Source organism: Eptesicus fuscus, chromosome 6 (genome assembly GCF_027574615.1).
Source record: "Eptesicus fuscus isolate TK198812 chromosome 6, DD_ASM_mEF_20220401, whole genome shotgun sequence".
Classification (NCBI taxonomy): Eukaryota; Metazoa; Chordata; class Mammalia; order Chiroptera; family Vespertilionidae; genus Eptesicus; species Eptesicus fuscus.
In genome coordinates this window covers 3,291,668-3,304,549 of record NC_072478.1, presented here as the reverse complement: position 1 = coordinate 3,304,549, position 12,882 = coordinate 3,291,668, and the positions used below count along the sequence as shown (strand labels likewise).

Genomic DNA, 12,882 nt, shown 5'->3' with positions numbered 1-12,882 from the left:
GCACTGGGCCTCTAGTCCTATATAATAAAAGCCTAATATGCTAAGTGTCCAACCCTTGGTTCCACGGTTAGACCAGTTGCTATGATGCACACTGACCACCAGGGGGCAGACGCTCTGACTGGTAGTTAGCTTGCTGCTGGGGTCTGGCCCATTGGGACTGGGCAAGAAGGGCTGGACATGCCCTGGAGTCCTCCCCCAGTCCTGTGCACTCCAATCATGCACCCGTGGGTTCCCTTGGCCTGGCCTGCGGCCTCTGGCAATCCAGGAACCCTAAGGGGATGTGGGAGAGCTGGTTTTGGCCCAATCCCCGCAGGCCAGGCCAAGGGACCCCACCAGTGCACGAATCCGTGCCCCAGGCCTCTAGTGTTACTATGAAACCCAGGAAGTCTCCTGGAAGTGCTGAGACTGGAGCATGTAAGAAACATTGTACTGGGTCAGTGAGCCTATCACTCGTTATGCTATTTTACTCTGGAACTGATCGAAGTCTGGCATCTACCAGCATTTCAGATAGAATTCTAAGATGGCCCCAAACTGGTGGCCTCTGGACTCAGAGAGCATGTCCTGTGTAACCCTCCCCTTGAGCCGCCAGAGCCTGTGTACACCACGGTGACCTCCAGGACCAGGGTCATCAAGGGGAGACCTGATGGGGGCTGACCTCTGACCTCACCAGGTGAGCCAGAGACTCACAGATGATAAGGCCTACAGAAGGGCTGCCACCTGGGCAAGGCACGAGGTGGCCTCTGGCCAACAGAAAGACGGCGAGGGCCTCCGTGCAAGAACCACAGCTCGAATTCTGCCACCCACATGGGGCAGGGGGTTGGCTCGGATGAGACCCCAGGTTGAACCTGCAGGAGACCCCTGGCCTGCAGGACGCCACCCCATCTGCAGCTCCAGGGATTCAACAACACAGCCCTTGCGGGTCTCTCAGACCCCTTTACAAACAACCAAACAATGTTTGCAGCCGCTTGCTTTCAGGGTAAACTTGTTTCACAGTGAGCTGTGCACGCGGAGAGTCCCTGACCCTGGTCTCACCCCTGGAAAGTTCCTCTGTGGCCGCATGGCCTCCTGTTGGGGGGCGGAGGAGGCCTCTCTATGAGGCTGGGGTCCCCGGGGTCCCCGCCCCCGCCCCCCCCCCACCCCCCTTCCGCCAGGCCTGCTTCTCTGCTCCGGGAAAGCAGCCCACGTCAGCAGCCCGAGGCTTGGCCTCGCGGCCACACGCACCTGCCCGTCCATGAGACGACACTGGGGACACCTGAGCGCAGCTGGGGCCCCATGAGCACAGCTGCCACCCCCTGTGCCGATGGCAGCCAGGCCCGCCTGCCTAGGGAGCGGCCACTACACTGGGACCCGCCCCCTTCCCTCGGCCCCGCCCAGGGGGCCAGGACGGAGGAGCTGACGACTCCTCCCATCGGCGGACAACCCGGAACTGCCGGCCGCGTCCTCTGCGCCTGCGTGACGCGCCGACTCCGCGAGGGCGGGGCGGGCTCAGTGCGCCTGCGCAGAGGCTGCGGCGTGCTGCGTCGTTACTTTTGAACCGAGTGGCGGGAGCTGCTGGGGCTCCGCGGAAGCCTGGTGCGGTGGGCGCGCGCCGGCTGCGGGCCTAGCCATGGCGCGGCAGCTGTCCCGGGAGCAGGGCATCACCCTGCGCGGCAGCGCCGACATCGTGGCCGAGTTTTTCTGTGAGTCGCCCGCGCAGCGAGCGGGAGGGCGGCAGGGCGGAAGCCGGGCCTCGGTGTGGAGGGGCGGGGAGGGCAGCCCCCGCCAGCCGGACGGGGTCTGGGGAGAGGCGGCTGTGGGCTCGCTGGGAAGGTGGAGAGGGCGGCCCGGTGCCGCCGAGGCCCGCAGGCGGTGTGGCCCCTTCCCGGAGCGCCCGGGTAGTCAGTCCCCCCGCCCCAGCGACGGAGGCCGCCGGACGGGGCCAAGGCCTCAGCGCCCGCCAGGTGGCTCGGGCCGGTGGGGAGCCGGCATTTGGGGAGGCGCCCCTCGGAGGTAGGCCTTCTGGTGGAGCCCGGCCGGACTGTGGGAAGGAGGGAGGGAGGGAGGGAGAGAGGGCTGGGGCTTTCTGGCGCGCATCTGCGGTGACATCCGCTAACCACGTGATGGGAGTTGGGACTCGGATTGCACTGGGGTGAGATTTGGCAGCGGTAAGCTGCGCCTTTGGCATTTTTCTTTGGTTGCCATAGAAATACAGGTATCTCTCTCTCTTCCTTAGAAGCAAGATTTTTAGGATGTTTGATGGCACTTTATACTCACTCTGCTTTCAGTAAGACACAAACACGTGTGTTTAGACATTGACAGCTTAATACTATAAACCAGTGGTTCTCAACCTTTCTAATGCCGCGACCCTTTAATACAGTTCCTCATGTTGTGTTGACCCCCAACCATAAAATTATTTTCGTTGCTACTTCATAACTGTAATTTTGCTACTGTTAATGAATCGTAATCTAAATATCTGTGTTTTCCGATGGCCTTAGGCTCTGCAGCAGCGGTTGAGAACTGCCAGCAGGGTCGCCTAAGACCATTAGAAAGGTTGAGAACCACTGCACAAAACCCGAAACCGTAGCCACCTCTGAATATGTTTAATTTTACGGTGTTAGAAAGTGGTAACATTTAACATCTCTTTTGCTTTCAGCATTTGGCATCAATAGCATTTTGTATCAGCGTGGCATTTATCCGTCTGAAACCTTTACTCGCGTGCAGAAGTACGGACTCACCTTGCTGGTCACCACGGACCCCGCGCTCATGCAGTACCTGAGCAATGTGGTGGAGCAGCTGAAAGGTACGAGTCATTGGAGCAGGTTGAGTTTGACAGGCCTTCCAGAACCCGTTTTCTAGCGTCTTGATGGTCATTTGTCAGCTTTGTACATAAGGTGTAAAACAAGCTACCATCTCAAATATAGTAACTCTCCTATTGTGAGGAAGCAAATAGCATAATTGGTATTAGGAATCTGATAGATGGCCTAACAAAATTGTCTCCATCGTCTTCCTTAAAAAATGACTTTTGCAGTTTGTGTGGCCAAATGGAACCAGATGAATTGTACATAATTGTGATGGTTTTTATTATCAGTGGGAAAAAAATCACTATATATTCTTAACGATGTATTTCCTGTACTTGCATGGAGTCTAAAGCCATCATTATTAAGATCAAGGAAATAAAATTGTATTCAATGTGGGAACTAAAACTTCAAAGAAATAAAGAAGAAAAAGAACTACTAAATAATAGAACACACAGTAGAGTGTTCTTATTTTTCACCTGTTTCCATTTGTCTTTTTAAAAGAATTCAGCCTGAGTTTAAACAGTTCATTTTTCTCTTTAGCTCCAGAAGTTCCTGTGTTGTGGGAGCAATCCTTGTTTCCCATCTATCTTTTCCTTCCTTGGTACTTCCATTCGTTTCTCTTCCATGTTTTTTTCACTTGAGATTCTCACTTCCACTTTTTCTGAGTTGTGGGATGTTTCTCCCCGTCTGCCCATTGGTGTTCCAAAAAGGGCTACTGTGATCATTTTGTCAAAGTTTTTAATCCACGAATCCTATATTTTTGTTTGTTTGTTTCAGGTATCTTTACTTTTTAAATTACATCGTATTTTTGTTAACTTCAGGGCTAAATCGCCCATAGCCTGTCACAGGGCTGCACTCAGATGGTTTGGCCTGGAAGCTTGAGGCAGCTGCGGATCTATGTCTTCACCTTGATTTGATGGGAAGCGAGACATGGCTAAGCTGCATCCATGACATTTCATCTCACATGTTTCTAGACCTTGCTGTGTAACATCTGTTTTTGTTTTAGTTAAAACTGAGGACTTACTCTTTTTAGAGGTGAATTGTTCAGTCTGTTTGAAACCACCCATCCCCCCCGCCTCCAGTGTCCACCCTCTTTGTTCTCACTTGTGTTTTTGACTTCTTTGTTTCGATTTGGATCATTTCCAATTTTAAAAGAAAAGAATTACCACCAACCCCCAAATCTTCACATTACCATCCAGCCTCCTGTTCAGAACTAAAATGATACAAAGTTGTTGCTCTGTGCCAGGGGTCAGCAAGGCCAGGAGGCCAGTTCTAGCATATGGCCTGTTTTTTGTACTGTCTGTAGGCTAAGAATATTTTAAATATTTAAAAGAATGTGCAGCAGAGATCTAGGTGACCCACAACCTTAAATATTGCTAAATTGTTTTCTGTCTCTCTTTTTTTTTTTTTAAGCAATGGATTTTTATTATTTTTTTAATTGATTTCAGAGAGCAAGGGAGAAGGAGAGAGAGATAGAAACATCAATGACGAGAGAGAATCTTTGATTGGCTGCCTCCTGCACACCCCCTACTGGGGATTGAGCCCACAACCCAGGCATATGCCCTTGGCTGGAATTGAACCTGAGACCCTTCAGTCCGCAGGCTGACGCTCTACCCACTGAGCCAAGCCAGCTAGGGCATTTTCTGTCTCTTTAAAAAACATTCTGCTGATTCCTGAATATACTCCCAATTTCTAAGATTTCCTCAGGGCTCAGTCTCAGTCCCCTTCTCACTGTAGGTGCTAGATGACCCTTGTGCACAGCAGCTAGCAACCTGTGTGCCCACTCAGACTCCTGCGGCCAGTCTTCCCTAGCTCCGCCCCCAGGGAATGCGCCCGGGTATCCTTGTGCGGCCTGTCTCAGGTGCTTCAGAGTCACATACAAAGCTAAACAGGGTCATCCCCATTTCAGTTCTCTGGCCTCTCAGTGACTACATCTTCCACGCAACCAGTTACAAGCCAGAAACAAACGGGGGCGCTACCCTGACTCGCACCTCTTGCTTACGCTCGCAGGCAGTCCATTTACCCTTAGTAGTATAACCACATCTCCCTGGCCTCTCTACTGCCCCATCTCCCAGTTTCCCTGCAAGCCTTGACCACGTCCTGCCTGTGTTACTAGCCAGTGTCCCTTCTTGCCTCCAGTCCACGCCCCACATCGCAGCCAGACGACAATTCGAAATGCAAGTCTGGTTACATCGCGCTGCTCTAACGCAGTAGTGCCTCCCCAGGTTCTGTAAGTGGCATGTCTTGAATTTGGCCCACCTTGCCAGCCTCACCTGCTCGTCCTCACCCGCAGCTGTATTGGCCTGTCAGTCCTCCCTCTGTCTTCCCTTTGGAGTTTAAGACCCAGTACCTTCTTCCCTGTTCTTGTGCTGGTTAATGCTGTGGATTCTTAGAGCCAGACTCCAGCCTCCCCCAAGTGAGCTCCCTGGGGAGTCAGTCCGTTTTCCCACTTTACACTCATTGCACCATGTAGCTCACCTTCCAGGCAGTTAGCACAGCGATGACTTCACACCTATTGGTGCGATGCTTAGATCAGCACCAGCTTCCCACATCCTCGCCGTGAACTGGAGAGGGAGGGCCGCGTGGTCACTGCCCCCTGCACCCAGTGCTGTCCCCACTACACAGGCTGAGATGGGAACGGGCGAGGCTGTGGACGGGCAGGGTTTGTGCAGGCTGGAGGAGGGGTAGGTCTGCTGAGGTGGGCCCAGAGGAGCGCTTCTGACACGGGGGGGCGCCCCGCTGCCTGTGTGTTGCAGACTGGCTGTACAAGTGCTCCGTGCAGAAGCTGGTGGTGGTCATCTCGAACATCGAAGACGGGGAGGTCCTTGAGAGGTGGCAGTTTGACATTGAGTGTGACAAGACGGCCAGAGATGACAGGTGAGTGAATGAACTTATTTCCACTTTCATGTATTTTTTCCAAATCTTGTTTTCTTTACGAAAATGAGTCCTGGTTATATTGAAGTAGTTTCTTTAAGGTAGACTTTGTTTCTGACGTGTGTTGCTGTGTTTGAGTGCCCTGGGGAAGAGACGTGCCGAGTGGAGCATGTCATTGGTCTGTACAGATAGTGTACGTTACCTGCTCCCTTCAGTCTCCGTAGGAGAAGCCCAGACTTTAGTGTCTGTGGGGAGTGTGCAGAGCTGCACAGGGTTTCCTAGGTGGGCCACTCAGGGACGTGTTTGAAGGTACTTTTAACCAAAGGGATAATCCTAGACTCCCCCAGGTTACGGTGCAGCTCTAGTCCTTTCCGTATTGCTCTTAAGTGTCCAGACCCCCGAGGGGAAGCGCCCGCTGTGAGATGCTGGCGTCAAGCACTGTCTGGGGCGGCTTAGCTGTGAGCTCAGCACCGTTTCTCAGGGAAGTCGCGTTTGCTTCTGAAGCCTTTGGTCTATATTAGGGAACGTTTGGCCTATAAGAACTATTTGAGGCAGTAGGCATTAGGCATCTCTAAAAATGCCAAATGATTATACCCAGCACATGTTTTCTTTCTTTCTTTCTTTTTTTTTTTTAATTTCTTTATTGATTAAGGTGTCACATATTTGTCTTCATCCCCCCATTCCCATCCCACACCCCTCCCCACGGATGCCCCCACCCCCCTGTTGTCCTTAACCATTGGTTAGGCTCGTATGCATGCACACAAGTCCTTTGGTTGATCTCTTCCCTCTACCCCCATCCTCCCCTCCCCTCCCTTTGAGGCCCGACAGTCCGGTCGATGCCTCCTTGTTTCTGGTTCTGTTCTTGTTCATCAGTCTATGTTGTTCATCATTTCCCCTAGATGAGTGAGATCATGTGTTACTAGAAATATAAGAACCGAATGTGAGACGAGCAATAATAGTTATGCTGACAGGCAAATGAATCAGTCTGTAGTGAGTTTCTTTCTGGACCAACAGATCTTTTGAGACCCAATTTCAATGTCCACTAGTTCCTTTTGTGTACATGTCAGCACTGACTTTTCAGTTCTGGATGGTGGACAAATGGTGGTAATGCAGGTCCGACTCCCTCTGGTTTGGTCTCGCCCGGACCCAGGGGCGCAGCCTCACCCGAACTCAGGGGCACGCAGCCTCACCCGGACCCAGGGGCGCGCGGTCTCACCCGGGCCCGGGACCCAGGGGAGCACGGCCTCACCCGGACCCGGGGGCGCGACCAGCACATGTTTTCAATACTACTAGCTATTTTTCTTTTCAGACGTGGTGGTTTCCTAACTTGAACACCTGACAGATATGTTACGCATCTGATACTAGTAGATGAGTGGGTAGGATAAATAACGACATATATGGTGCCCCTAGGATAGGTCCTAAGGATGTACTGAGACTCATTTAAAGGAAAACAAACTCCTTAAAGTTGACTTAATTGACTTGGAAGCATTTCACCAGTAAATAATCCTATCAATGTTTGACATAATGTCACAACTATTCATTTTGACATAATGCCAAAATGAATGAGTTGGCTTGGTTTCCCTGACAGTGCCCCCAGAGAGAAGTCTCAGAAAGCCATCCAGGACGAGATCCGCTCGGTGATCAGACAGATCACAGCCACAGTCACCTTCCTGCCGCTGCTGGAAGCTTCCTGTAAGTAGTTACAGTTTCTCTCGGGCTTAAGAAGACTAAGCTGCGGCTTTAAGAAGTATCCCTTTATTAAATCTGCTCTTAGCTATCCATACAAGCTGTGAATGGGGAAGAAAGCATTCTAAAGCAAGAGCTGTGTGATGCATTCCAGAAAATGTGGAAACGCTAAAGGAGAGGGCTGAAAGCATTCAGCAGTCTGGTGTCATTTCGTCACCATTCTCGCTTTCTGCATGTTCTGTGTACGTAATTAAGATCACAGCTATGATGTCTGCTCTCCTGGGCGACTCCTTCACGCACCAGACAGCTCCCGACTCCTGCGCAGCACTGAACAGCATGCGCGTCCCGCAGCTCACACGCCATTTCATGTGATGAGACACTTGGCAAATATTTTATAATTGTTTTCTTGTTATAAAAACAAAACTTGAATTTTTCATAAGATAACGTAAAAGGAGTGCAGTATTTTCTGCACTAAAATAAATTTCCATTGAGGAAGAGCGATAACCTGGTGGGTGATGAGAGACCAGGCCAAACTGTCCTCTCTCACACTACCCGTCATTCAAATGGAGACGGGGAGGGCAGGGTTATGAGAACACGATGTACTTCAATGATCTTATCCCCAATTTAGGTTCGTTTGACCTGCTGATCTATACAGACAAAGATTTGGTTGTCCCTGAAAAGTGGGAAGAGTCCGGACCCCAGTTCATTGCCAATTCTGAGCAGGTCCGCCTGCGTTCCTTCACGACGACCATCCACAAAGTGAACAGCATGGTGGCCTACAAAATCCCTGTCAATGACTGAAGGAGCCGGGCGTAATGGAATCCCACACGTGTGTTTCCTGAGACCAAGTCAGCTGTAGTTCTTGTTTTGTTTCATTGATTACTTTGAGGTGGGGAAACCTTAACATTGTACTTCACTGGACTGTACGTATTGTTCCATTTGTTGGTCCCTGTTTGACTTTCTATAGGGTTGACACTGTTCGAAGGGAACCAGCAGATCCTATCAGCACTGGAATGTCAGCTCCTTTGAGGTGGAAACTGGAGATGGGAAACCTTTGCTATTCAGCTAAATGCCTTCCTAAATCAGAACTTTCAGTCAAGTAGCCTGATTCCGAGTCTAGGTGAATATGGAACAGCAAAAGAAGGCTGAATAGTCAGAATCTTTGTTTAGTTTGAAAGTAACTGATCAGCCACTGTAACAGTATTCCCAGCAGGTCCTTTTGCCATTTATTTCATTTGTATAGTTTCCATGTTGAAAAACTCCCAATTTCTTGACTTTAATGTATATAATTTACACTTACAAATCTGTCGCCATTTCTCCTGTTTCAATTCTGCTGATACAGAACTCTTAATGTCTTTGTGTGTTTTATAAAATCAAGCTTTAAATGACAATGATAAATAAAGTTACATGTGCATGTTTTAAATTTGTCCTAAAATACTTTACACGGGTGTGGTGTTACTCCAGTTAACTAGTGATTAAGGTGGACTCAGTACAGTAGTTCCCCGTCGGGTTTGGCTTTCCATGGTTTCAGTTGCCCACGGCCAACCACAGTCTGGAAATATTAAATGGACAATTCCCGAGATAAGCAGTCCATCTCGCACTGAGGTTTTAGTTGTGTAGTGTGACAAGACCTTGTGCTGTCTAGCTCTGCCTCCCTGGGGACATGAGTCCAGCTTTGTCCAGTGTTTCCACATTGGTTCTCCCAGCCCATCAGTCACCTGGTAGCTGTCTTCGTTATCAGATTGACCATGGAGGGACCACAGTGCCTGTGTTCAAGTCACCCTCATTTACTTCATTATGGCCCCCAAGTGCCAGGGTAGTGAGGCTGCCAATTCAGAAATGCCAGAGAAACCATAAAGTGCTTCCTCAAGTGCAAAGGTATGGAGGTGTAGGCAAAACCAGTGTACATAGGCTGTGGTACTACCCAGTTTCAGTAGTCCACTGGTGATCTGGAATGATCGTATTGTCCCACGATAAGGGCTGGCGACCCTATAGCAAGTGCTTTCTTGTGCCAACTAGGGTGTAGGGCCTCAGGATACAACGAGTGGGTCTTAAAGATGAGGTTCCAGTCCTAACGGGTTTGGCTCAGTGGATAGAGTGTCAGCCTGCGGACTGAAGGGTCCCAGGTTCGATTCCAGTCAAGGGCATGTATCTTGGTTGAGGGCACATCCCCAGTAGGGGGTGTGCAGGAGGCAGCTGATCAATGTATCTCTCTCATCGATGGTTCTAACTCTATTCTCCCTCTCTGTAAAAATCAATAAAATATATTTTAAAAAACGAGGTTCCACAAGAGAGTGATGCCTCAGCCTGGCCTTGGATGTGGCTGACTGGAGGAATGAAAACATTCCAGATGAGCTCTCACAGGTCTGACAGCCCCTGAAGGACCCTCTGCCCAGGCCACCAGTGAGATGGAGAAGTCAGGCCTCCGGGAACATTTCCACGGAGATACACCCATCTGGACCAGCTGGCTTTTGCTGTGTAGAATGTCAAGCCTTTTCCCTGCGAGTCTGCAGGGGACTGCGGGCCTGTCTCCTTCCCATGCATGTGGGCGGTCATGTGTCTCATCTCCCACTAAGGAGTGGTGGCTGTCCGAACTCTGCCACTTCCCGCACTCCACGGACTGGGGCCCTGCTCAGGCAGAGCCCATTTCAGTGCTCTCCCGGGGAGACGGGCGGACAGAAATCTGATGGACGGGATCTCAGGTCTGGGGCTGTGCACTGTTTCTGTAAAGGGCCAGGTAACAGCTGAGGCTGTGCCGGCACGTGGGCTTGTACCGCTCCAGCCGGCCCTGGGAGGCTGGCAGCAGCCTCAGACACCGGAGTGGATGAGCAGGGCTTCGTGCAGTGACGCGCAGACAGACGGGGCTGACCTGGCCCGTGGGCTGTGGCTGCCGACCTGTGATCCATCACATTGGCTCTTTGGGTCACAAGTATTCAACCCCCACCTGGCTCAGAGCGTTTGATTTCTGATATTTAAGGCTCATAATTTCAAACATCACCTGTTGCCTCCATCCATGTCTCAAATTGGATGTCCTCCCTGACATATTGCTGGCTATTCGAGGACACCCCACAGTGATTCCCATCTGCAAACCTCAAAGGGAGGTTCTTGGGGAAATGGTGCATGGAGAGACGAACCAGCATGAAGGCTCTACACCTCCACTTTCAATCACTATCAACGCGGAGGCCGAGTCAACGTTATTATTAGAAAGCATTCGAGTTTCGTAGGTTCATTACCCTTCTATACATTTTAGAATATAGACTCACAAATTATTAGCTTAATGTTGTGTCCACCTAGACATATAAGTTTTTGTTTACTTTCTCTTTTCATTTTGTTGCTTAGTTTGTAAAAATGTATCTTAATTTTATTATACATTCAAGATCAGAATAGCTATAGAACTCTACACTGTAACACCTATATTTTCCACCAGATGTCACTAATGTAATATTCATCTTAGGATGAATTTCTTTTGATGCTACACTATAATCAGTTTTTCTTATTAGAAGTTAACGTTGAGATTTCCGGCTACAGAAATATAAAAATGTCAGGGGGGAGATACAGCATCTGTTCTTTGCCAAGCACTTTCACAGGAATTTTTCACTCAATGCTCATGCTTCGTGTGTCCAGAACAAATTGGTTTTCCTTTACTGTCCTTTACGGAACCTGACGGCTAGCTTTCCTCAGGTGACCGACCACTGCACGGGAGGAGCCAAAAGGTACGAGACTTCATTCTGAATCTGATCTGCGTTGTTTATGAATAAATCGATGTGAGTTTGTGAGCAGTTGTGACACACAGTTTTCCAACTAATCAGAAGTAACCTCAGTTACTCTCTGGGGAATTAATGTTTTGGCTTAATGTGTAAACAGTTTATATTTCTTTTTTTATTAAATGTACGAAATTACGTTTCAAGTTATTTTGTTCGATGTAACCATGATAAAAGCTTGTGTTGGAAAACCTATGGAACAGAACTTGTCTCCTGAACTTCAAATTCTATTAGTTCTCTGATCTAAAAACATCTTTCGAGATCTTTCCGTTCTTCATGAACATGGCTCCGCAAGCCAGCAGTATTAGCCGATGCTTATTTTTAAAAATCCAATTGGGAACGCTACTTAATCTCCATTAGAGTTGACAATCCTGCTCCAATCTGGCAAAAACATTGTAGCCCTGGCAACAAAACTATTAGAAAAGGCCTGGGGAGAAGAGTGTCAGCTGACCTCGGACAGTTTACGTGACCATTCCGCCTATTTCTGTCCTCTTGCCATTTGATCTATTTTTATACTGGAGAAACATAATATTTCCATTTATTTGTATCAAGTCCATTCTCGTCCACATTTATCTGCACCGCTTTGCTAGGAAAGCTCGTTAGCACAAAGGAACGTCATCAGATCAAAATCTTTATTGTCTTGGAGTCTTATCTGCTGGAAAGGGCTCGAAGCCGCAGGGCCTCCCGGACTCCATTTCCCTGCAAGGAAAAGAGCTCAGCCGTCTCAAACAGCCATCCGGAGAGGGACACATCCAGGTCCTTTCTGAGCAGCAGCTCCCTGACCAAACACCGAGACATGGGGTCAGTGGCTTGAAAGGCTGGGTGTGTGGCATCCAAACCACTTCACGTCTGAGCCACAGTGCTGGGAGCGCCCTGTGCAGCCAGGGCAGCGTGGAGAGCTCTGTGGGAGTGGCCCAGAGCCCCGGGGCCATGAGCATCTCCGGTAGGTGCTTCACACCCGTCCAGCCTGCCTCCTCCCAGCGAGCGGGGCTGCGTTGGTGGGAGGAGGAAGATGGACCACAGCCTGTGCTCTTGTCTGGGGAGAGCCAGGCAGAGAGAAGGAGGCAGTCTGAGTCCCAGTGAGGAGTCCCCCTGGAGGACGGAACAGCCCAGAACCTCAATCCAGGGCCGGGAGAGAGGGGTGTGGAGGGAGAAAAAGGCCTCCATCCAAAATGAGGGTTCAGAGGTCGGCTGCTGCCGCATGAGTCCCAGAGGACAGCCATGATGAGGAAATGTTTACCGGGAGAGACGGTCCTTCCTAGAATCTCTTTAGCTTGATTTGTGGTGGGGAGGGGCTCAGGCCTCCAGTTAGTTCCTGACATGCTGATCTCAGTCCTCAGAACAGCCCCAGAGGTTATCATCCTCGTTTCACACATGTAGACACTGAGGGTCAGGGAGGTTAGGGAATCTGCCCCATTTCAAACCCCAGAGCGCATGCCCAGCCCGGCTCCAAGCCAACTGTCTCTCCACTGTCTCCCCCGGTGCCTCTGCGAGACCAGAGAACCAGGGAGGGCCCAGTGGTGTCATGTGAGTTGACCTAGATAGCATGTGGTCAGGGAGCTTCAAACATTTCTATGCGATTACGTAATGTAGTTAAGTCATTACGTCGTAATGTATTTCTCTGATTATTTGGTGTATTTATGTAATGTAATTATGTATGTATTTTAATCTGTATTCAGTAAAATATAATGTTATCATGAGCAAAAATATTTTTGAAGTACACATTGGATATTTAAAGAAAAATATATCACTAGGAGTATGGGAGATATGCAAATATAGAAAAA

At 49.7% G+C, this 12,882-nt stretch overlaps 1 protein-coding gene across 1 annotated transcript; it reads left to right on the top strand.

The window, feature by feature from the left end:
- Positions 1 to 1,504: 1,504 nt before the first annotated feature.
- Positions 1,505 to 8,754, top strand: MAD2L1 (mitotic arrest deficient 2 like 1). The gene is made up of 5 exons (XM_008154887.3): positions 1,505 to 1,679; positions 2,633 to 2,779; positions 5,534 to 5,654; positions 7,240 to 7,343; positions 7,966 to 8,754. Exons 1-5 carry the CDS (start codon positions 1,607 to 1,609, stop codon positions 8,136 to 8,138), a joined length of 618 nt encoding a protein of 205 aa, XP_008153109.1. The 5' UTR covers positions 1,505 to 1,606; the 3' UTR covers positions 8,139 to 8,754.
- The last annotated feature ends 4,128 nt before the right edge of the window (positions 8,755 to 12,882 follow it).

Bases quoted from the DNA above. Each gene is read 5' to 3' on its own strand.
- MAD2L1 (XM_008154887.3), top strand. From the start codon at position 1,607: ATGGCGCGGCAGCTGTCCCGGGAGCAGGGCATCACCCTGCGCGGCAGC. The intron at 5,655-7,239 runs GTGAGTGAATGA...TTTCCCTGACAG, and splicing joins AAGACGGCCAGAGATGACAG to TGCCCCCAGAGAGAAGTCTC. The intron at 7,344-7,965 runs GTAAGTAGTTAC...TCCCCAATTTAG, and splicing joins GCCGCTGCTGGAAGCTTCCT to GTTCGTTTGACCTGCTGATC.